The following is a 25,263-nucleotide window of genomic DNA, read 5'->3' as shown; positions in this document are numbered from 1 at the left end:
GAACTCATACTGACCAGAAAATAAAAACATTATAGAGGTCAGAACATTGCAGTTTTAAGCATTTATATTATTTTTATTTACTGTTTTTTTTTTTTTTTTTACTATTTTTAGGAAAATAAAACAAAAGCTAAACAAATTTGGTGTTGTTGCAATCATACTTTCCAACACAGTGTTTTCCAAACTGCGTGTCTTCAGCTGTTGCAAAACTACAACTCCTTCGCCTTTGGCTGTCCGGGCATGCTAGGAGTTGTAGTTTTGCAACAGCTGGAGATACATTGTTCGGAAAACACTGGTCCAACAGAATAAAGATAACCTTGTCAGTTTTACCATAAAGTGCACTGCGAGGAAAAAAATAAAATGAATTTGCTATACTTTTCAATTCCACCCCACGAATATAGTTTTTTTTTTCTGTTTCGCCTTACATTTTATGGTAAAATGAAAGGTGTCATTACTGAGTAGTTAGTCCCGTGGATAACAAGTCCTCATATGGCTCTGTGGATGGAAGGGAGAAGGGAAAGAAAAAAAAATATGCACAAAAAAATTGGCCGCGTTACTAAGGAGTTAAATTCTCCTACTGTGGATTTATCGACTTATTTAGTAAAATAACACTTTATCAAATTTGCTTTTGATCTTAACCCCTTAGCTAAACTCAGAATGTGCCTTCTTTGTTCCATAAAAATATCTTGGCCCGTACGGGGATCGAACCCGCGACCTTGGCGTTATTAGCACCACGCTCTAACCAACTGAGCTAACCGGCCAATTTATTGTGCAGTGACATAGCAGAGAAGTCCGTCAAATTTTTTCCTGAACTTTGCAGCCTTGTTTGTGGAGTGGGTAAACATATATAAATATATAAAGCAGTCAGTGTTCTCTGTATAGTGTACAGCAGTGTTTCCCAACCAGGGTGCCTCCAGCTGTTGCAAAACTTCAACTCCCAGCATGCCCGGATAGCCAAAGGCTGTCCGGGCATGCTGGGAGTTGTAGTTTTGCAACAGCTGGAGGCACCCTGGTTGGAAAACATTGGTGTACAGTATGGGTAGCTGGACTCCTCCCCAGTACTTGTGTTTCTCACCTGCCATCTCTCTCTGTCAGCTACATGAACACGCTGCCTACCTGGTGGACAGTCTGTGGGACATTGCTTCAATTCCATTAAAAGACTGGGAGTGTCAGACCGATCTGCTCCTGATGAAGAAAACGTGTAAGTTTCTACCAAGTTTAGGCCCCTTTCACACTACAGGTATCATCCTATAAAAAAACCTCCGTTATTACTCCCGGCAAAAAGTCCTTAAAACGGCCGTCAAAAAATCCTATTCATGTCAATGGGATTTTTTGAACATCCTTTTGCATCAGGTATGTCCGTTTTTACTAATGTCAGTTATTTTTGCCGGCACAAAAGACGGTGCATGCACTAATATTTGGTCCGGCAAAAAAAATGGTGAAAAAATGGACGTTAAAATTTAAAATTGAAGCCTATGGGAACCGGATGTAAAAAAAAAAACATCCATTATCATCAGTTATTGTCAGGTTTTTTTTACTGAAAATGCTCAGTACAGCTTAAAAAAAAAACAAAAAAAAAAAAACCTGATTAAAACTAGGGATCGACCGATTATCGGTATGGCCGATATTATCGGCCGATAATCATGATTTTGGGCATTATCGGTAAAGGCAATTACCTTGCCGATAATGCCCCGCCCCCACCGCACCACGACCGACCCACCGCGTCGCACCCCCACCGTAGTGCTGGGCGGTATACCACTATGGATTTTTGCCCATACCGCTATACCGGTCAGGCCCCTCCCCCACCCTCCGAGTCATTAAAAAAATAAAAATAAACTTACCCGTAATGGGGGTGGTCCGGGCCATCCATCCATCCTTCCTGTACTGTCCGGCGCCATTCCGGGTGGAGGGTGCACCGGTACGGGCTGTCCTTCTCCGGGGGTCCTCTTCTCCACTCCAGGCAGGCTCCGGCCTAGTAAGCTGCATAGACGCCGCTACGCCGTGACGTCAGGTACGTTGCTGCGCACGGGCGTCACTGCGCAGCGGCGTCTATGCAGCGTACTAGGCCGGAGCCTGCCCGGAGTGGAGAAGATGATTGCCGGAGAAGAAGGACAGCCTGGACCGTTGCACCCTCCACCCTGAATGCCGCCAGACACTACAGGAAGGAAGGATGGATGGCCCTGACCACCCTGACAGGTAGGGGGAGAGAAGCGAGTGGCGTCGGCGGCGGTCTATGGCACCGCAAAAGCCACTGCAGTGCATTGATTTAAAGCGCCCGCTTTAAATCAATGACCTGCAGTGGTGTCGAGGGGGGATAAATAGCCGATAACTTATACCGGAATATCGGTATGAGTTATCGGCTATCGGCCCTAACCTCCACCGATTATCGGTATCGGCCCTAAAAAAACGATATCGGTCGATCCCTAATTAAAACGGATGTAACTGGTAATAACAGATGAACAACATCAGGTTTTTTTAAGAAAGAAAAACATTAAAAATAGCGGACAATGGTCATCTGTTATTACCAGTTATTGCAACCATTTTATTTTCATCCGTTATTGTAAAATAATGGCAGTATAAAAGCAGGATGATACCTGTTGTGTGAAAGGGGCCTTAAATGACGTCGCTATTGGTAGGTCCTAGAATATGTCCATAACATACTAAAAATCCCCCCCGTATTACTTCTGCATCCCTGTTTGTATTTAAAGCGTCACAAACTTTTGGAAAAACTTTTGACATGACAAAAGTGTTAGATCGCATCAGTCCTAAGTCCTGGGACCCGCTGCGATTGCGAATTATAACTCTGTGAATTACGCAGCAGTGCTCCTCACTCCCCAGCCAGCTGCTCCGTCCCACTTATTTACTGCATTAGTCTTTGGTGGATGAGTTGGGTTTGAGCAACAGTCGTGAAGTGAGGTGCGCGCTGCCACGCACTTCACCCAGCTGTAACTTGTGATCTCAGGAGGTCTGAGACCCCGTGCAATCTAAGCTTTTAACTCATATGGCAACATGTCAAATTTTTTTTCCAAGGATAGGTGACAATGACTTTCTTATAGGTATAACTAATCAATAATGCTCAGAATAATCCTCTGCTATTTATTACTAGACATGTTGTAGAGACCTTCTCTTCATCCAGATTCTGCTCCCTTAAACCATGTTCAGATGTCCTGGTGTTTGCAATACAGGTTCTTCACCACTAGCTCTCTTGTAGCAGAATAAATCTGAAGAAATATATGTTCAGTCTTTATGTCACAGAAATGCAGATTTAGGCCCCGTTCACTCTGCAAAGATTCTGTGCAGAATTTACACAAGGAAACTCTGCACATACTTCACTTGAAGGCTGTCCGAGCATGCTGGGAGGTGTAGTCTTGCAACAGGTGGAGGCACACTGGTCGGCAAACGCTTCTGTAGAGCATAACCATGTGTTGTCCATAATGTCACGTGTTGGTCAAGTGACATGGAGTGGGATGTCAGGTTAAACGGGTTATCAAGGATTGCAAAAACAAACAAAAGAGAAACAGCATACCCATCAGTATAGGCAATTACCTATATATAGCACCATTCACTCATGTAGCGCTGTTCCCCTCCTTTCATATAGATATTCCGCTTCTTTCATGTAGTGTCTTCCCATAGCCAATGAGGGAAAGGGCTATATGGGGGGATTGGACATGAAATGAGTGGAATGGACATAAAATGGGGGAGATTTCACCCTTTGTTTATTAAATCGCAATCACATATCGAAATTGCAATATTTACCTCCTTAAAGGGGTACTCTGGTGGAAAACAATTTTTTCAAATCAACTGGTGCCAGAAAGTTAAACAGATTTGTAAATTACTTCTATTTGAAAACCTTAATCCTTCCACTACTTATCAGCTTCTGTATGCTCCACAGGAAGTTGTATTTCTTTCTGGAGTTCTTTTCTGTCTGACAATGTTGGGGATGATTACAATGATTCTGATTACTGATCAATATATCAAAATATATAGATATATCCATGCTAATGATATGCTGCAGAAAAACATTATTATTCTTATCAGATATATCAGCTTAGCTATTTGCTTGTAACCAAGAGATGAACCTGCTCTCTGGATAATATTTGAGAAGCAAGAAAGAAGATTTATGGTGTTCCAAAGAGGAAGATGTAACAATGAAATGAGTAGGAGTCTGAGTGAAATCATTCTGAGGAGAATACAATGGGTGCAAAATAGCGGATACATCTGTAATCTTCAAAATAAAACAGGAACTCTGCCCTATAATCTCATATGACTATGATTGAATAAATGCTTAAAAATAAATGCTTACGCCCGTATAGGTATATGGACTTGGATAACCAATCAAGACGTGGCAAGATGATTTTTTATGTGATTGACAACCACCCCTTTTGATAATCATATATAACAATGTACTTCCTTAATAAAGACAGAACTTTCTTGGCTGAGAAAGGAGATTATACCAAACTCTCTTGTGTGGTATTCTTTTCTTACGTCGACACTCAGCACACAAATTGAACAGCAGCAGTCACTCACATTTAAGGCCTAAGCAGAGACACTCCTTGACAACAACAGTGCTCTCTGCTGGCACCTCTGTCCGTATCAGGAACTGTCCAGAGCAGGAGAAGTTTTCTGTGGGGATTTGCATGTACTCTGGACAGTTCCTGACATTCACAGCAGAGAGCACTGTGGTCAAACAGAAAAGAACTCCAGAAAGAAATGCAACTTCCTCTGGAGCATACAGCGGCTGATAAGTACTGGAAGGATTACAATTTTTATATATAGAAGTAATTTACAAATCTGTGTAACTTTCTGGCACATGTGAATTAAAAAAGGAGATTTTTTTTTTGTACTCGCCATTCTTGTAGCCTTCATTAGGGGACACAGACCATGGGTATATGCTGCTGTCCACCAGGAGGCTGACACTAGGCAAAAAAAGAAGTCTGCTTCTCCCAGCAGGATATAGCCGCCCACTAACACTGAGCTAATCAGTTGTGTCACAAAGCAGTAGGAGAAGCCAAACCACAAAAGGAGAAAACGTCCGAAGGACATCAAAAATAATACAAGACAAAAAACCTTACCAGGTGACTGTAAATGGGTGGGTGCTGTGTCCCCTAATGAAGGCTATGAGAAAGAGATTTTACGGTGAGTACAAAAAAAATCTCCTTTTCTCTGTCACCTTATTGGGGGACACAGAGACCATGGGCTGTCCCAAAGCAGCCCCTGGGTGGGAAAAAGAACTACCAGAGAAGGGAAGGTCAGGCCAGAGACTGAGCCATAACCATTCGCCCAAGAAAGTTGACAAGGCTCAGAGGAAACCGGAAACCAGCAACTAACCACCCGGAAGCCCCCGCAAAACATGAGGGGCGAGTCAGGACCCAAAAAGGAAGGAACTGTGCATGGACTGGAGTCCGACAGGCAACCAAATAAGACAACAAATGGTCGCCCTGGAGGCTTGCTGGGCTGAATCGGTCCTGGCAGAAGAGCAGAAAATACCTCTGATGAAAAGACAGAAGACGCCGGACCACCAAGGCCTCGCCAAAACGCAGAAGAGAGAGAGATATGAGAACCCCTAAAGCAGAGATTCGTCCAAGTAAGGCAAACATGGCGATGAAACGCAAATCTCAGAAGAGAAACGTGCCGGATAAGCTGGAGGGGAGAGCCCTGACAGGAGTCCATCCGCAACCATTGGACAGAGGCGGAGGAGAGAAAACAAGAAAAGAACAGCTAAGCACGCCCAGAAAGAAGACAAGGCTCAGAAGGCAGATACTAGAGACGCTAGAATGGGACGAAGAGAGAAATAAAGCAAAACTCATGTACAGTCCCGAGCGCCCAAAGAAACTGGCCCAGAAGAAGGCTAAGGCAGACACACCTGCCAACCACCCGAACCGAGTGGGCCAGACTCAACTCCTCAATCCTAAACCCACCCCACGAAAAACCAGGAGGAAGGGAGAACCCAAGAGTACGCCGCATAGCCATGAGAGCGACAAGGTGGACTACGCCCATACGGCCAGACTGGGCAACCAGGACAACCAGCAGGCCCTCTACCCTGAGACAATACGATCCGGGCCCATCCTACTCCGGAGGAAGAAGGAGGAACACAAATAGACTGGAGGGAAGGAGCAGAGCAATCCGGAACACTGGAGCTGTCGCCCAGAGAAACAGGATCCCAGATCCAGGAAGAAATGGAGGGACCCTGGAGTCCCAAACCAGGAGAGGCAGAGAAACTCAAGCCAGAGTGAACACTCCAGCTGACGAGCATCTAGGCCGGGGCAGGACATGGAGTGGCGAACAGAGACTGCCTCTGAAGAGAAATGGCGGAGAAGAGCGGGACTGGAGCCTCGCCAAGGCCAGAAACAGGAACCCCCAGAATGGTGGAAGCATCAGGTAGAACCTCACCCCCCCCCCCCCCTGAGTGCAAGGCATGGAAAGGCCACCCTGAAGAGAGGCAAGGGCAAGGAGAGCCTGAAAAGGCAAAATACCGAGGGAGAGGGACCAGAACGACTCTGGGCCTGCCAGGGAAGAGTGACCTACCCTAGCGGAGAATAGTGGCCACTACCCCTGAGGTCACCGTGCCGCCCGGCACTCGCAGACACAAGAGACTAGGGGATAGACAAGGCCGATAAAGCAGGGGACTCCAATGGTCGGAAGGGGCTGGATGACCGAGAGAGTATGAGTAAGGCCTTTATGTAGGCTTAAACGTGTCACCTTGCCTGTCCCCACCCGTAGCTGCATATTACTATGGAATAAACTTGAAGTTTTATAACAAAAGTTTTCCTGCTGGACATCCTCTTTCTGCTGCCGGATGACCGCGAGAGTAACAACCCAGAAGGACAGTCACCGAGAGGAAAAAAGAGGGGACCCAGTGAGATGTCAACCTAACCTAAGCAACAAGGCGAGGTAAAGAAGACATTACCAGGACTCGGGAGGGTTCCCACCTAGATTGGCGGGCAAGCACAGGACAATGGACACTCCAAAAAAGGAGGAATGACTTGCCACAGCCGAGATTGTCGGGGAACCCCGGGGAGCCAAAGGCACCCAGAAAAAAAGGTCTCAAGAGGAAGGCCTAGAGACATTCTAAGCAGAAAAATCACTGGAGAGAAAGAGCAGAGAACAGAGCCTTCACATCCAGAAGGAAGCACAAGGACCACCAAGATGGCTTCCTAGCAAGATGTACCCTGACAGAGAAAGAGAGGGCAGCACAATGGGCTGGAGAAGCCAGGGTATGGACCTGGCAAGAACCAACAAAACCCCGACCAGAGAAAAGTGCCCCAAAGAGGGTCAATGTGAAAGCTAGGACAGCAACAGCTGCAATTAAGCCAATCCAGCAGAACTCCGAGGGCAGGAGCGGGATAAAGAAAACCTCCGATACTGGAAGATCGGAGGACAACGGCTGCAAAAGCAAAGGCAGGAACAACCCCTCCTTCTTCTCATACTCATCCTTGAAGTCTTCCGTCAGCTAAAGGCCGTGCTGCATCGCGCCAAGCTGCCATAGTTAGGCAAGTGGGGGATCCAGATCCAGGGTACTACTGCCAGGTGCTGACCATTGGTGAGAAGGGGCTGACTGCCCATACTTTATGCACCGCGCCCCTTTGTCGCATGTGGGAGATCAGCTAGCTCCATGCTCCTGTTGCCCAACCTAGAAACATAATAAAGGGGGAAAAAAATGCTAACTAGACATCGCTAGCTAGAAAATAATAAAAGACCAGGTCTGGAGATCTCCAGACCGGTGTCTGCCTCCTACTGACACTAAGCTAAAACTGATTAGCTCAGTGCTAGTGGGCGGGTATATCCTGCTGGGAGGAGCCGACTTCTTTTTTGCCTAGTGTCAGCCTCCTAGTGGACAGCAGCAGATACCCATGGTCTCTGTGTCCCCCAATAAGGCGACCAAGAATTTTTTTCCCCACTGGAGTTCCCCTTTAATTGCACACTTCCCCAAATTGTGCAGGCCTAATACATGACCCAAGTATCAGGGTCACCCAAAAACCTCCATTCTACAGTGTAGGTGTCATTCAGAGTTGTGCAAAATAGAGACCAGTTTTGTATTTATGTGAACCCTCTTTTTGGTAGATATATTAAGAGATCTTTCCCTGTTTTGTAGGCTTAGATGACCAGGAGGAGAGCGCTCTGATAAAGATCTTAGTGTCATCCATTAGGCAAGCAGCAGAGGGGACGTCTCCAGCTGGCAGAGTACCTGCAAAGAAGGTAGGTGAGCCTGCCTGAGACTGTTCTCATAGGCCCATGTTTATCAAACTGTGACAGAAAAAGTGGAGAGATTTTCCCATAGCAACCAATCACAGCTCAGCATTCGCTTTACCAGAGCTCATTACCTGCGCTTTGATTGGTTGTTGTGAGACAATCTCTCCACTTTGTCTCTCACACAGTTTGATAAAGCTGGGCCATAGACCTAGCATGCGGGTAGTAAGCCAGTCTACTACTACTTCTTTTGTTTACAGACACATTGCTGTATAGAACAATGTTTCCCAACCAAGGTGCCTTCAGCTCATGCAAAACTACAACTCCCAGCAAGCCTGGACAGCCTTTGGCTGTCCAGGCATGCTGGGAGTTGTAGTTTTGCAACAGCAGGAGGCACACTGGTTGGGAAACACTGCTCTAGAAAATGGCACTGAAAGAGCCCATCTGCTTTTACCTTAAAGGGGTATTCCAGCCATAGACATCCCCTATTCCCAGGTTGCTGTGTTTCCGGGACTGGAGACATGATGTCACGCCACGCCACTCGTGACACCACCCCACGCCCCCCTGCATTCATGTTTATGGGAGGGGGCGTGACTGGAGCAGCAGCCCGGCATAGAATGCTGCCGTGGGTGTGGCACTGATCGCGGGATGCCTGCCACTGGGACCCCCCGCGATCAGACATCCTTTGGATAGGGGATAAGATAGACATATTTTCTTGTTCAGTTCCATTAGGGTACACAGAGACCGTGGGTATATGCTGCTGTCACCAGGAGGCTGACACTAGGCAACAAAAAGTAAGTCTGGCCCTACCAGCAGGATATACCCGCCTACAGACTCTGAGCTATCAGTTTCAGTTTAGTGTCCGTAGGAGGCAGACACAGGTCTGGAGTTCTCCAGACCTGGTCTTCTACTTTCTTATTTTTTAGTTTAGGGACGTGTATGTAGATTTTTTTCCTCCCTTTTATGTAACTTTTTAGGTGAGGGTTCAGGAGCATGGCGCTACCTGTTCGCCCATATGCGAAGAATGGCGCTACCTGTCCCCCCCCCCCCCCCCCTTTTCCTAGGGTCTATCTTTTATTCAAATTTATCAACCCTGGAGTCCCCCTGTTCCGTCCACCCGATCCTGGATCTGAAGCTCCTTAACCGCCACCTTCACCTGCGCCATTTCCGTATGGAGTCACTCCTTCTGTGGTGGCATCCATGGATCATGGGGAGTTTCTTTCCTCGGTGGATATCCGAGACGCTTACCTTCACATCCCAATTTTTCCCGCGCATCAGCGTTATCTCCCCTTCACCATCCTGCGAGCCCGGAGTGTGTCTGTCATCCCCTACCTGGATGACCTCCTGATCAAGACTAGAATCGGGAAAGTCTCAATCCTTCTCCACAGTTGTTTTCCACCTTCCATGCCTTCTTTCCTTTTTGCAGTATGGGCTGGAACAACGCTTGGTTCTCAGTTCCCTTAAGGGTCAGGTGTCGGCTCTCTCCATTCTCTTTCAGCGCCCCCTGGTGTTTGACCCTCACATCTGCACTTTTCTGCAGAGTGTAGCTCATTCGGCTCAGTCATACAGATCCCCTACCCCCCCCCCCCCCCCCCCCCCATGGGATCTGAATCTGGTGCTCAGTGCCTTGCCGGGTAATCCCTTTGAACTTCTCCGGGACAATTCTCTTCATGTTCTTTCCTGGAAGGTGGCCTTCCTCATTGCGGTCACTTCCATTAGGAGAGTTTCGGAGCTAGTGGCTCTCTCCTGCCATTCATCCTACCTGGTCTTGCACCAGGACAAAGTTGTTTTCCATCGGGTCCCATCATTTTTGCCTAAGGTGGTCTCCGCCTTTCACCTAAATGAGGATATCGTGCTCACGTCCTTTTGCCCAGCTCCGTCCCATCCCAGGGAACGGTTGCTTCAGGGTCTTGACGTGGTACGGGCCGTTCGGATTTACTTTTCGGTCACTTCTTCCTTTCGCCAGTGTGACTCCTTCTTTGTGCTTACGGAATGTCGTTGTAAGGGATTTTCTGCTTCGAAGGCGACCATTTCGCGGTGGATCCGTTCTGCCATCTCGGAAGCTTACAGCTGCAAAGGGAAGACTCCGCCTTTACAGGTCTCAGCTCATTCCACTAGTTTCGTTGGGGCCTCCTGGGCTCTCCATAACAGGACTTGGGCCTAGCAAGTCTGTAAGGCGGCCACCTGGTCATCCTTGCACACTTTTACAAAATTTTACCAGGTGCACACCTTTTGCGTCCGCTGACGCTGGTTTGGGTCGCAAGGTGTTGCAGGCGGCTGTGGCCCAGCCTTCCACCTGAGTTGCTTGGGTTCTCTCCCTCCCCGGGGACTGCTTTGGTATGTCCCACGGTCTCTGTGTCCCCCAATGGGGGGCTATAACACTGCACACACTGATCTTTTACCCTGATCCCTGCAAAGCCATAGCTTTGCATGGATCAGCGAGATAGGGGGCTCGATTGCTCAAGCCTGCAGCTCAGGCTTGGAGCAATCAAATGCCGATCGGACGCGACAGAGCAAGGTAAGGGGGTCTCCGCTCGCGTCCTAGCTGATCGGGACATCGTGATTTTATCGCAATGTCCCGATCAGCCCGACTGAGCTGCTGGGAAGCATCTACTTTCATTTTTAGACATGGCGATCAACTTTGATCACCGCGTCTGAATGGTTAATAGCGTACGGCAAAACGATCGGTGCCACACGCTATTAGCCCAGTGTCCCGGCTATCGTTAGCAGCCGGGACTGACCCGGTGTGATGCGGGATCACGGTGTGACCCCGTTTTAAACACCTGGCATAGGGCGTACAGGTACGCCCTTCGTCCTGAAGGAGTTAAAGAAATTAGCTCTGTTTATCTTTTCCTGGCTAACCCCTTTAAGTGTATGCAGGGGATCTGGAACTTTGTGTTGGAGAAAGTAAACTTTGTCCACTGAAAATATGTTTAGAAATAAATCCTTACAGAACGTTGGAGAAGAAAATGTTGTTTGGTGATGTTCAGAATGTTATAAGGGGCTCATATTCCGATGTATAATTTTCCCGATATTTCTTGTTTTAGATTCTGTCTATGAAGGATAAGAAGATTCAGGCAGAGGACAAATTGAGGCTGAGCCGCCACATGATCGTGACATTACCTCATCTTCTGGCCAAGGTACAGCAGCTTCATCATGAGGACAGACTGTGAGATGTGACTGGAAAATATTACACTTATTAACCCTTTCATGCAGATTGACATGTGTGTGTGTGTATCCATATATATATATATATATATATATATATATATATATGTATGTATCTATATATATATATATATATATATATAAGCAGCTGTAACGGGCCAGGGCACCAGGAAGGAAGCGGAGCTCGGGCCCATTACATCACACTGCTGCTCAGCTTATCACCGGCCGAGGCGTGACACCGCTGTGACTGGCGATTAGCTAAGCGCAGTGTTACATGTCAGGCCCCAAAACCATGAAGAAGATCTGGGCCGGACGACAAGAGACCAATATCGGCAGCACCGGGAAGTGGTGGAAGGTAAGTTAAAGTTTATTATTTTTTATTGCAATGGCCGAGCAAAAATAAAAATAATCTCTAGATAACCCCTTTAATATCTGCATATATTTACATACCATAAGAGGTCTTGGTGTCTCCACATCCTCCCTTATGTTTTCTTTCATGGTTCATTTGCTGCATCCAGTTTTCAGCTGATGAAGACAAAATGACCGTGCTCCTAAAGGTTGTCCAGTACCTAGAACTAGAGATTTACTCAACCGAGAGGCAGGAAAAGGTAAGAGTGGATAGGGGGCGGATTGAATTATATATTGATATTTCACGCAAGAAAAAAATCTGCATGCCGGGCCACGGATCAGATGCCGGGGCACGGACCGTATCACGCCACTAGGCGCTTTGTCAGGCCGCCTCAAGCGGCCTGACGAAGTGCTTAGTGGCGTGATACGGTCCGTGGCCTTGCGTCTAAACTTCCCCCATTTCCATCTGCCACCTCCCTGCACGGATCGGTGCTTCCTTCGGATGAAGAAGTCCTTCTGCCGCCATACCAGTGGGTGAGCGCTCCGTGATTTTTTTCTTGCGTGAAATATTATTATAGGTCTGTGATTCACACGTGTAGCACCACCTATAATTGCTTTCTTCATTATACCTGCTCCATTGCTGCAGTGACCGGAACGATACCTATTAATAGAGTGGGGACGGTGCAGGACTTTTTGTTTTGCTTTGAGGTGTATCTATGAATTATATTTCTCAGTCGCACTTCATTGAGGGACGCCTTACAGATGGGTATATGCTCTCTGCCTTTCATACTCTTTTTAACCTCAGTCTCTTCTTGTCAGAATTTGGACCTGCTCCTTATCCAAGTGCATGATATCATGGAGAAGCACACAGAACCTCTGGTCCTGGAGGCCTGCTCTCGGGCCTTGTACATTTTATGTGACCGGGACCTGGCTTTCTCTAAGAGAACAGACATTATGCTTAGCCAGCTAGTGGACAAACTCACCGCCCATTTCCAGAATGATCTTCCAGATATTTTGCAGGTATCTACCAGTCCGGCGTTTCCTAAACCTAACGGCAGACATGAGAGGTGCCGAATGAATCTTTGACAGATTTTTTGGCATTTTTCTTTTCTATAGTCAAAGGTGTCCGTGACTATTCTTTACAATACCGAGGCATCCTGCATCCGCAGTATATATTCCGTCAAGTTGTGAACTTACCACTTAGAAGTTGTTTATGTTGGTTACAGTCCAAAACAACATATTCCCAAACTGCTGGGATATCATATGGATTTTTTCAAATTTTGCTAAGGACTCTAGTTTTTCACAATTCAAATGAATTACATTAACGCAATTCATAACACATATAATAGAGGGAAACAGAGGTATGCAGTTTTAAAAAAGGCACAGCAATTGAAGCGCAGAGTTTCTCTATCGGCTCCATTGGGGACACAGACCGTGGGTGTATCTTGCTGTCTCTAGGAGGTGTGACACTATGGTAATAAAAAAAGTCAGCTCCTCCAAGCAGGATATACCCGTCTTCAGGCTCTGAGCTAGTCAGTTTAAGCTTAGTGTCTGAGGAGGTGGACGGGTCTGGTTTGCTCCAGACCATGTCTTTTGTTTTTTGTTTTCCTAGTATAGGGATGTGTTAGTTTTTATTCCTTTTTCTTTCTGTTTTCAGGTGGGGACTGCGGTTCCCTGTTTCCCCATTGCGAGTAAGGGGGGACAGACATTGCTTATATGTGCTGTTAGCCCCCCCCCTCGCCAACGGTCAGCGCCTGGGTGGTACCTCATGGGTCCGGGTCCCCCTATGTCTCTGCTCGCCTCGCTCGCGCATAGCAGCCAGCCGTGATGCAGGGACCATAAGCTGGCTGAAGACTTTACTGAAGACTCCATTAGGTAAGTTCTTCTGACTGAGGTAAGTACCTTTTTCCACAGGTACAGCCTCGCAGCCTCTGGAGACCCCCTGTTTTGGCCCACCTCAGTTTTTGGGGCTTTTTTTTAACAGGGGCTGCATTTGCTGGGGGAGCAGTTTCACTAAGGGGGCATATATTACAAAAATTCCTTTATTGTGTTTGTGGTGTGTTTTTTTTGGACACTACTTAGCGCCTCATATGCGGCTGTCAGCCACGGCGCCTTTCAGCTCGAGCGCTTTCAGCGCCGGCTTATATCTCCCTTCACAGCGCCTTATCCACGGCTGCAGCCGCAGCGCTGTTATGAGCCGGGCACTTCAGCGCCGGCTCAGTTTTACTTTCAGAGGCTGCCGGCGCCCTGGCAGCCCGCTCCATTCCCCTGAGCGCATTACAGTCAGATGGGCGCCATGGGGAACAAGGAGACATCGGGACAAGGAGCGGGCGCCATGACAATTCTTCCTCGACGCTTGTAGCTCTGCCCACTGCCCGGGGGGAGCTCTCAGAGGCACTCCCCTCCCTCCCTATTGGCTGGCTTTATGAGTCTAGCTAGCTGCACGGAGCAATTTCTCCTCACTGCAGCTGACAGGGGACACAGATCTGGGTGAGAAAGTCCCTGTCTTCTCCTTTTTACCCCATTATGTCCGTACCCAGGGCTGTTCATCCCTCTAAACAGAAACCTGGGAATTTAGTGACTTACTATACCTGTCAGCACTGTAATACCAGGATGCCTGGCTCCGCTGAGCCCGCTTGCTCTGCCTGCTCCCCCAGACCCCCTGGTGCTCCCTGATGCCCCTTCGGTCCCGGTGGGTTCAGCCGGGTGGCTGAGGCCTCCTACGAAATGGTGTCCGCTTGAAGGGGTCATCCCGGCGCAGGATCTCTGAGAGGGCCCGCTCTTCGTCCCCTCGTACCTCACGCTCTCACAAGCGTGCTAGGGGTGCCTCGTCTGACTCTTCCATTGAGTCTTCGGATAGACGTGGGCGTTCCCCTCGCGGGTCCCGCCCCTCCCTATCATTTGGGCACAAGCATCGCTCCTCTAGAGGACGTTCTCTGAGTCATTGCTCTGCCACGCCAGAGTCGCGTACCTGGTCTGGATTGCCCCCCCTACAAGACTGCCTCTACTCATTCTCATTCCCCTGGTGAACTAGTGGACGAGGCTTCCGAACCGGCATCTGACCCAGAGGACCGCTCGGACTCAATTGCTATGGTGAACTCACTGGTGACAGCCATAAGAGACACCTTTCCCTTGGAGGACCGCTGACTTTGATGACATTCTGGAATCCGCATGGAAACATCCAGACAAGAGATTCCTGGGAATCAAGACAATTCAAGAGCGTTATCCATTTGACAAGGACCTTGTCGCTAAGGTGGCTTCCCCTCCCTCTGTGGATCCACCAATCTCCCGGATCTCTAAGGCGTTTATACTGCCTCTGGCAGATGCCGCTGCCTTCATGGATCCCGCGGACAAGAAGGTAGAATCTTTAGCAAAGTTCTTCTCTTCTTCCCATCTTCACCTCGACATGGGTGTCCAAGGCCCTGTCGGAGTGGTGCCAAAAACTCCATCAGGATATCTTAGCGGGATCCCCCCCTCCAGAGGATCTATCTGCTCTGGCTCTCCAATGCGCCAAAGTTGGGGACTTTCTGTGCACAGCTTCCATGCAGTCAGCCCGTTGTTCTGCCTTTGCTGTGGGTCACCTAGCGGCCCTCCGCCGCTCTATGTGGCTTAAAGCTTGGAATGCGGATGCCGCATCCAAAAGGTCTCTCACTGAGCTTCCCCTTACGGACGGCCGTCTTTTTGGCAAACGCCTTGATGAGATTCTCTCTGAGGCAATGGGAGGTATGAGTTCCTTGTTACCTCAAACTAAGGCTTGCCCTACATCCCAAAGGAAGTCCTTTTCCTTTCTGTCCTTTCGGACCTCTGGCCCCATTAAGGGTCCGGGCAGGCGCCCTCGCGGGACAAGAAGGCTCCCTCGTTCCGGGCACGCCCGTCTTGGAAGTCGGACTCCAACCGCCCAAACCGGGCAATCGCGAACCCACTTCTGCATGAAGTGAGGCCCCCACCCGCGGTTTCTTTTCGGGTGGGAGGTCGTCTCTTGTTTTTTCCGAGACATCTGGACTCCACACATTCAGGACCCTTCGGTCAGGGACGTGGTGTCCAACGGTTACCGAATCAAATTCGCCTCCCTTCCGAGGGATCGCTCCTTTCGATGGGCTTATCACGGTCGAGGGGTATCTCGGTGATACCCTATCTGGATTACCTTCTCATCAAGGCTCCAACCAGAGCCCAGACTCTGGAGAATCTGGACATCACTGTCCACACTCTGATTCACTTCGGGGGGATGGTCAATCGGGACAAGTCAGTCCTCCGTCCTACCCAGTCTCTAACCATTCTGCGATTTCGATTCGACCGGCCTCTGCCCGAATTTGTCTTCCGCCGGACAAGCGTCTGGCGCTTCGGGCGGGGGGCCGCTTCCTTCGGACCCAGGTATCAGTCTCCATCCACACTTGTATGGAAGTCCTGGGTTGGATGGTGGTAACTATGGAGGACGTACCCTTTGCCCGTTTTCATTACCGCCCCCTTCAACTGGCGATTCTCTCTCGATGGAACAGGTCTCCTCTGTCCTTCGATCGGTAGATTGTTCTCCCTCTCAGGGTCCGTCAGTCTCTGTTCTGGTGGCTTTGCTCCTTTCTTCCCCTTCACTGGCAGGTTGTTACAGCGGATGCCAGCCTGTCGGGCTGGGGCGCCGTGTTCAGGGATTGGACGATTCAGGGACTTTGGTCTCCTCGGGAGACACATCTTCCGATAAACATATTGGAATTACGGGTGATTCTTCTTTGTCTTCTTCATTGGGAGTCACGTCTTCAGTCCAGTCCTGTCCGCGTTCAGTCGGACAACGCCACGGCCGTGGCGTACATAAATCGATAGGGCGGCGCTCGCAGCCCGGCAGCCATGGCCGAGGTGACCAAGATTCTCACCTGGGCGGAGAACAAGGTTCCGGCCTTTTCGGCATTTCACATTCAGTCGGTCCTCGCCCTCCCCGGCGAGTGGTCTCTTCATCCGGAGGTCTTCACGCAGCTCTGCGGCCTCTGGGGCATTCTGGACGTGGATCTCTTCGCGTTTCGGCACAATCAAAAAATTCTTCCTTTTGTGTCCAAGTCCGGGATCCTCAGTCTTTGGCCGTGGACGCCCTAGTGTTTCCTTGGGCGGGGTTCGCTCTACCTTATCTGTTCCCTCCTCTTCCGCTTCTTCCCAGGGTGCTGAGGAAGCTCGAGGCAGGGGACGTCTCCGCCATTCTGGTAGCTCCAGATGGGCCCCGAAGGTCGTGGTACGCCGACGTAGTCAAGCTCCTGGACGACGCTCCTCTGCACCTTCCGCCCCACCCGGTCCTACTATCTCAGGGTCCTCTTTGCCTCCCCAATTTACAGTCGCTGTATTTGATGGCGTGGCGGTTGAGACCGCTGTTTTGAGGGCCCGCGGGTTCTCTTGCCCAGTCTTTCACACCATGCTCAAGGCTCGTAAGCCCTCCTCCGCAAGAATTTACCACCGTACTTGGCGGTCTTATTTTCGTTGGTGTGAAGCTCAGGACTTCTCCCCGGTGACCTTCTCGTTCCCCCGTCTTCTCTCCTTTTTGCAGTCGGGGTTGGAACTGGGGTTTTCTCTCAGTTCTCTTAAAGGTCAGGTTTCGGCCCTTACTGTTCTTTTCCAGTGGCCCCTGGCTTCTAATCCTCATGTCCGGTCCTTCCTGCAAGGTGTGGCGCACACTGTTTCTCCTTATCGGTCACCTTCTCCCTCTTGGGACTTGAATTTGGTCCTGAGTGCCCTCCAGGGTGCCCCTTAGAGAGGTGTCTCTCCGCCTCCTTTCTTGAAAAGTGGCGTTTCTTGTGACTATCACCTCCATCCGGAGGGTTTCTGAATTGGCAGTTTTTTCCTGCCGTTCTCAGTTTCTGGTGATCCACCTGGACAAGGTCGTTTTCTGGTCAGATCCCTCATTTTTACCTAAGGTGGTCTCGGCCTTTCATCTCAATGAGGACATTGTCCTCCCGTCCTTTTGGCCGACTCCTTCTCATTCTAAGGAGCGCTTACTTCACAAGCTGGACGTAGTTCGAGCTGTTCAGTCTTATCTCTCCATCACTTCCTCGTTTCGTCAGTGTGATTCCTTGTTCGTCCTTACGGAAGGTCGTCGCAAGGGACAACCTGCTTCCAAGGCCACCATTTCTCGGTGGATCCGGTCGGCCATTTCGGAAGCCTTCGCTGTAAGGGGAAGATTCCTCCTTTCAGGATTGTGGCTCATTCCACACGTTCTGTTGGGGCATCCTGGGCTCTCCAGAATAGAGCCTCGGCCTTGCAGATTTGCAGGGCTGCTACCTGGTTGTCTTTGCATACTTCTCGAGGTTTTTACCGAGTTCATACATGTTGCAGGCGGCAGTGGACCGGCCGTCTGCCTGATTACTTATCTGCCCACCCAAGGGACGGCTTTGGTACGTCCCACGGTCTGTGTCCCCCAATGGAGCCGATAGAGAAAAGGAGATTTTTTAACACTTACCGTAAAATCTCTTTCTCAAAGGATCCATTGGGGGACACAGCTCCCGCCCTTTTTGTTTTTTTTTTCCTTTGGTTCTCTGTCCGAGGGTGTGTTCAGTTATGTTTTTTCTTCTGGTTCTCGGACAGTTTTTGGGTCTTTCTTTGACCTATTGGTCTCCTCCTATTGCTCTGGAACTTAAACTGACTAGCTCAGAGCCTGAAGGCGGGTATATCCTGCTGGGAAGAGCCAACTTTTTTTATTACCATAGTGTCACACCTCCTAGACACAGAAAGATACACCTACGGTCTGTGTCCCCCAATGTATCCTTCGAGAAAGAGATTTTTTCGTAAGTGTTAAAAAATCTCCTTTTTTTTGTGCATGCACACCAGTGAGACCAGTGGGTAGAGGTTTTTAACTGTTCAGGCACCTATTAAAAGTTATGATTTAATATTGCCACTGGATAATATATTTAGGGTTCAGTGGTCATCTAGCAATCAATTGTATTTAGAAATTGAATGTAATAAACTCTCCATCTATAGGTCCATAGTGTGATAATTTAATAAACCCTCTATCAATAGGTCCAATTGTGTGTGATAGTTAAAAAAAAAAAAAAAAAACACTGACTTTAGAACAACACTGACTCCAGAACATGTTTATTTTTATTTTTTTAACTGTTCATCTCTCTTCCTTTTGAATTCCTCCTTCTTTCTTTTTCCCCTCTTCAGCTTACAATCACCTAATACCTCCTCCATCTTTCAACCCACCCCCCATCTTCAGTAGACTCTCCCCACAAACATTCTCCCCACATAAATTTGGTTACTATCTTATCTTCCAAGCATCTGGTTAAACTATGACCAGAAATTAGACATTACAGAATTACTTACTAATTGTTTTTTTTGTATTTTTTTTTTAAAAAAGAGGAGTTTGCTAGAGCTTAAAATCTATGAAAAAAATTTTCTTGCATTGGCCGGGAATCGAACCCGGGCCTCCCGCGTGGCAGGCGAGAATTCTACCACTGAACCACCAATGCATTTCATGTAAGGTACATTGAACTTTGACAGAATCACTTTAACAAGAACCACTCATGAATGCACATGCAAGTTCCTAATCTATTTAATAAAACCGATCCTTGACAGCTGTCCCGTTCTCTATGAAGTGTGTAGAATCTGACTAGTGTTTGATATAGGGTTGAACAAAACGGCAGATTTTTATTACCCTGTGCCAAGTGTGTGAAACTGAATATTGCCACTGACTGCTCCTGCCAGGCAGGGAATGAACACAGTTGCTGTCATATTATCTAGTGCAGAAAGCTACATACAGAACCTGGCTTAACCTACTTGTATGTATAGTACCGCAGGCAGAGAGAGTGTATTGCTGAAGCACAGACATGGGAGAAAGGAAGTGAGTTCTCAAAGACCTGAGAGGGGGGTGGGGTGGTGACTGCTGGGATCATAGAAGAGTGTTTTGTGAAAACGAAGAAGAGCCAGGATGGGGTGGTGACTCCTGGGATCATAGAAGGGAATGATGTGAGGACTGAGAGAGGCAGGGGATGAGGTGCTGACTTCTGGGATAATAGAAGGGGGTGTTGTGAGAACTGAAAGCATACCTCCTAACTTTTGTTGAAAGCATACCGCCTAACTTTTGGCACCTTCAGCCATAACCAAGCCCTGAGCCACACCTCTAACCATGGCAGCACATGCAGAAGGCAGCAATACTGTCAGTCTGTCACCTTGGTTAAGAAGAACCTCCAATTCACAGGTGACAGACTGACAACAACCACCATCATTACCACAACAGACCATATAAGTAATTACATACAGTTACATCAGGTGACTGACAAAAACCCCCATCATTACCACTACAGACCCTATAAGTGATTACATACAGTTATATCTGTATGTTAACACTACAGACCATATAAGTGATTAGATACATTTATATCAGGTGATTGATAACAACTCCCATCATCACCACTACAGAACCTATAAGTGATCGCATACAGTTTCTCCATCCGGCCCACACCGCCATGATGATTTCTTCCAGCCACAACTCCTCTCTGCAGAACCTGACAGACAAACATTTTAGGCTCCGCACATTTTCAGTACCTATAATGCCCCAAACTGTAATATTGCTCGTTTGGTGAGTTGGGGAAGAGTCGGTAGGTCCCTCAGAATAGGTAGTTTGGTCGCTCCAGTAGGTGCCCGAGTCGGTAGGGCTTCCCCATACCCCCCCCCCCCCCCCCCCCCGAGAGCATTGCCCTTGTAGGTAAATCCCCCATAAAGCTCTTCCCTGTAAGTAAACCTCCATTTTAGCTATATAGGTAGTAGGTAGCCCCCCTATTAGCTTGATAGTTATACCCCATAATAGCTGGGCAGGAACGTAGTGGATAGTACCCAAGGAGCCTTGCAGGGTGCCTTTTGGCCCGAAGGCAAAGGGTTTGGTTTATTGGGGGGCATCTCTATTTTTGGAGAAAGGTTTGCGATGGACTGCATCCTCGTGCATGTTTTATTTGTGTGAACACTTATTTACGTGCACTTGGGTGGTCCCCCACATTGGGAGGGCAGCAGTTCCCCCACATTAGGTAGGCAGCAGTTCCCCCACATTAGGTAGGCAGCAGTTCCCCCACATTAGGTAGGCAGCAGTTCCCCCACATTAGGTAGGCAGCAGTTTCCCCACATTAGGTAGGCAGCAGTTCCCCCACATTAGGTAGGCAGCAGTTTCCCCACATTAGGTAGGCAGCAGTTCCCCCACATTAGGTAGGCAGCAGTTCCCCCACATTAGGTAGGCAGCAGTTCCCCCACATTAGGTAGGCAGCAGTTCCCCCACATTAGGTAGGCAGCAGTTCCCCCACATTAGGTAAACAGCAGATCCCCCACATTAGGTAAACAGCAATTCCCTCACATTAGGTAGGCACAGTTCGCCCACATTAGGTGGACAGCAGATATCCTACTATAAGCTAGGCAGAAGTTTCCCCACATTAAGTAGGCAGCTGTTTTCCCCACATTAGCTAGGCAGCAGTTCCCCCACATTAGCTAAGCAGCAGTTCCCCCACATTAGATAGGCAGCGGTTTCCACATAAGGTAGGCAGCAGGTGTCCCACACATTTGCTTGACAGCTGTTCCCCACATTAGCTAGGCAGAAGTTTCCCCACATTAGCTAGGCAACAGTTCCCCAACATATGGTAGGCAGCAGGTGTCCCACACATTTGCTAGGCAACTGTTCCTCACATTAGCTAGGCAGTCCCCACATTAGCTAGGCAGCAGTTTCCCCACATTCGATAGGCAGCAGTCTCTCCATCATTGGATAGGCAGCAGTTTCCCCATCATTCGATAGGCAGCAGTTTCCCCCACATTAGATAGGCAGCAGATGTACCCCACATTCGCTAGACAGCAGCTCTCCCACATTAGATTGGCAGCAGGCCTGGGCCCCATTCCCCAGAATACTTACCTTTTTCTGCTTCTGTCTTCTTCCCCTGTCTTCTTTCGGCCCCGTTCACACTACGGAATTCTCGCGGCTGAATTCCGCGAGCGGAGATTCCGCCTGGCGGCCGTCGCCGATGATACTTCGGCGCTAGGGCCGCAGGGCACTGAGCCGTCACCATTGACGGCTATGCAGTGCTCGCAGAATCCGTGCAAAGAATGTACATAATCTTTCTTTGAGCAGAACACTTTCAGCGGCGGAAATGTCCGCCGCTGAAATTCCGCAGTGTGAAAGGGTCTCGCGGAGACCCGTTCACACTAATGTTAAAGTTCACACCGCGGAATTGGTCCGCCTGGAAATTCTGCGGCAATTCAGTAGTGTGAACGGGGCCTTACTCTTCCTCTGTGCTCTGGCATCTGAAAATAATAATGATAATAAATAATAATAAACGCTCCGTCATCTGATAATGTCACTTGTGCACCAGAGCGCAGAGGAAGGGTTAGGCTAATGGCTCTTCACCCTGTCAAACTTCCCACCAAGTGCCACATTTAACTGTAGATGCCTCATTAGGAGACATTTACAGTTAAATGCAGGACATGTGGGGGCCGTTCCGGGACATCACCCCAAAAGTGGCAATGTTTCACCAGATCTGGGCAGTTGTGAGGTATGCGAGAGGAGCATGGGGATGGGGTAGTGACTTCTGGGATCATAGAAGGGGGTGCTGTGAGAACTGAGAGGGGCAGGGGATGGGGTGGTGACTTCTGGGGTCATAGAAGGGGTGCTGTGAGAACGGAGAGGGGCAGGGGATGGGGTGGTGACTTCTGGGGTCATAGAAGGGGGTGCTGTGAGAATGGAGAGGGGCAGGGGATGGGGTGGTGACTTCTGGGGTCATAGAAGGGGTGCTGTGAGAACGGAGAGGGACAGGGGATGAGGTGGTGACTTCTGGGGTCATAGAAGGGGTGCTGTGAGAACGGAGAGGGGCAGGGGATGGGGTGGTGACTTCTGGGGTCATAGAAGGGGGTGCTGTGAGAATGGAGAGGGGCAGGGGATGGGGTGGTGACTTCTGGGGTCATAGAAGGGGTGCTGTGAGAACGGAGAGGGACAGGGGATGAGGTGGTGACTTCTGGGGTCATAGAAGGGGTGATATGAGAACTGAGTGGGGCAGAGGGTGGGGTGGTGACTTCTGGGATCATAGAAGGGGGGTGCTGTGAGAACTGGGGGGGGGGGGGGGTGGGATTGTGAAGAAGATTTGTCCATTCATTACTTGCAGACCAAACCTTGCCTTTGGAGAATGATTGACTATTAGGATTGACTTACATTTACATAAGATAGAAACCAAACCATGATTTGCTTTGAATGCAATTGATTTTACTGAAATAGGTGAGGACTGCAGATAAATTAGTTAAAAAGCAAAGAATGCAGTGTATTCTGAGCTTGTATCTCTTGTCTGTCACGCTCTCGTTCCCTCCCGTTCTAGGTGGCAGATCTAGATGAAGACGATGTGTATAATACAGCAGCCACAATGAAGAGGCTATCTGCCCTGTACAGGTAACACACGTACATTATATAACCTAGAACAATAAAAAAAACTTCCATAAGAGCAGTGTTTCGCAACCAGAGTGCCTCCAGCTGTTGCAAAACTAAAACTCCCAGCATGGCCAGACAGCCGAAGGCCATCTGGGCATGTTGGGAGTTTTAGTTTTGCAACAGCTTGAGGCACCCTGGTTAGGGAACACTGCATTAGTGATTAGCAATATTCCTCCTTCTTTCCTCAGCGCTCATGATCTTACCCGATGGGAATTGTTTGAGCCCTGTACTCATATTCTACAGAAGGCCATAGACACATCAGAGGTTCCTGAACAGGTGACGCTTATTTTCTTAGAGTTCTGCCTATATAGTCGATATTATCATTCACTAAGGATCTTCTCTTTTATAGATTCTCCTCCCAGTCCTTGTCTGCTGCCACTTCTCCCTGCTATGGGAACTCTCACACTTCTCCAAGTCTCAGCCATCAGAGGTAAAGTACAGGTATCAGTCTAGTGATACAGAGCTCAGGGTGTAATTCTGCCTTAAAGGGTTACTCTGGTGAATTTTTTTTTTAAATCAATTGGTGCCAGAAGTTATACAGATTTGTAAATTACTTCTTAAATTAAATTACTTCAATTTAAAAAAAGTATTGAAGGATTATCAGCTGCTGTATGCTCCACAGGAAGTTATTTTCTTTCTGAATTTCATTTCTGTCTGACCACAGTGCTCTCTGCTGACACCTCTGTCCAGGTCAGGAACTTTTCAAAGCAGGAACAAATCCCCATAGCAAACCTCTCCTGCTCTGGACAGTTCCTGACGTGGACAGAGGTGTCAGCAGAGAGCACTTCTGGTCAGACAGAAAGGAAATGCAAAAAGAGATGAACAGCATACAGCAGCTGATAAGTACTGAAAGGATTAAGATTTTTAAATAGAAGTAATTTACAAATGTGTTTAACTTTCTGGCACCAGTTTATTAAAACCAGAGTACCCCTTTAAATCTGTGCCATCTTGTAGCACCCAGCACTCTCCTCCCTGACCTGTATCAATAGAACAAATACCACGGCAAGTAAGGGTGCACTCTCCAGCAGTGGTCTGAGCAAAAAAAAACTGGATGCACAACAAATCACTGAACAGAAATTTCATCAAATAAAAGATGTAACTGGTATTATTGGTAAAAATCTTTTCAATGGCGGGAAAAAAAATTCCTTAAATGTGTTATAAATGTTTACTGATCCGTGTTGATAAATTTAAATTAACAAATTACAAAGCTTTCCTGGTATAAGCAGTATGAAAGAAAAAAAATCACAAGATAAGAACAAGGTGCCAGGAATGTTAGCAAACCCAACATGTATAGGTGGTACAGTAGTTCACATATTTAGAATACACATTGTCTCCTTCAGGCATACACAATCCTGGTATTACTCAATAACAATCCCAACAATTTCCATCATTTACACTTTCAAAATAACAGAAAACAAAAAAATTACGTCTGCAAAAGTTTGGGCACCCTGCAGAATTTATAGCATGCACTGCCCCCTTTGCAAAGCTGAGACCTGCCAGTGTCATGGATTGTTCTCAATCATCATCATCTGGGAAGACCAGGTGATGTCAATCTCAAAGGTTTTAAATGCCCAGACACATCTGACCTTGCCCCAACAATCAGCACCATGGGTTCTTCTAAGCAGTTGTCTAGAAATCTGAAACTGAAAATAGTTGACGCTCACAAAGCTGGAGAAGGCTATAAGAAGAGAGCAAAACGTTTTTCAGATGTCAATATCCTCTGTCCGGAATGTAATAAAAAAAATGGCATTCATCAGGAACAGTGGATGTTAAAGAAAGATCTGGAAGACCAAGAAAAATATGAGACAGAACTGCGTGCAGGATTGTGAGAAAAAAAATTCAAAACCCACGTTTGACTGCACTATCCGTCCAGAAAGATCTGGCAGACACTGGAGATGTGGTACACTATTCGACTATAAAGAGATACTTGTACAAATATGGTCTTCTATGTCCTCACCACAAAAATCAGCGTTTGAACTTTGCAAATGAACGTATAGACAAGCCTGATGCATTTCGGAAACAAGTTCTGTGGACCGATTAGGTTAAAATTGAACTTTTTGGCCGGAATGAGCAAAGGTACGTTTGGAGAAGAAGGGGAACAGAATTTAATGAAAAGAACCTCTGTCCAACTGTTAAGCATGGGGGTG

At 48.0% G+C, this 25,263-nt stretch overlaps 1 protein-coding gene and 2 non-coding genes across 4 annotated transcripts in view; 1 reads left to right on the top strand and 2 right to left on the bottom strand.

The window, feature by feature from the left end:
* The window catches only part of STAG3 (STAG3 cohesin complex component), a 249,753-nt gene that overhangs the window by 114,711 nt on the left and 109,779 nt on the right, over positions 1 to 25,263 (top strand). For both annotated transcript variants that reach the window (XM_056570147.1, XM_056570148.1), the window contains exons 15-22: positions 1,093 to 1,198; positions 8,090 to 8,193; positions 11,232 to 11,324; positions 11,871 to 11,960; positions 12,520 to 12,720; positions 23,007 to 23,077; positions 23,305 to 23,392; positions 23,466 to 23,546. In XM_056570147.1, coding sequence (XP_056426122.1) covers positions 1,093 to 1,198; positions 8,090 to 8,193; positions 11,232 to 11,324; positions 11,871 to 11,960; positions 12,520 to 12,720; positions 23,007 to 23,077; positions 23,305 to 23,392; positions 23,466 to 23,546 — 834 coding nt within the window. The remainder of the gene's footprint in view (positions 1 to 1,092; positions 1,199 to 8,089; positions 8,194 to 11,231; positions 11,325 to 11,870; positions 11,961 to 12,519; positions 12,721 to 23,006; positions 23,078 to 23,304; positions 23,393 to 23,465; positions 23,547 to 25,263) is intronic.
* TRNAI-AAU (transfer RNA isoleucine (anticodon AAU)) lies at positions 685 to 758 on the bottom strand. The gene has a single exon. It is a non-coding gene; the product is annotated as a tRNA-Ile (tRNA).
* Positions 19,069 to 19,139, bottom strand: TRNAG-GCC (transfer RNA glycine (anticodon GCC)). Its single transcript has one exon. It is a non-coding gene; the product is annotated as a tRNA-Gly (tRNA).

The sequence above is a fragment of the Hyla sarda genome, chromosome 4 (assembly GCF_029499605.1).
Source record: "Hyla sarda isolate aHylSar1 chromosome 4, aHylSar1.hap1, whole genome shotgun sequence".
NCBI classification, from domain to species: Eukaryota; Metazoa; Chordata; class Amphibia; order Anura; family Hylidae; genus Hyla; species Hyla sarda.
This window is presented reverse-complemented; position numbering and strand designations above follow the sequence as displayed.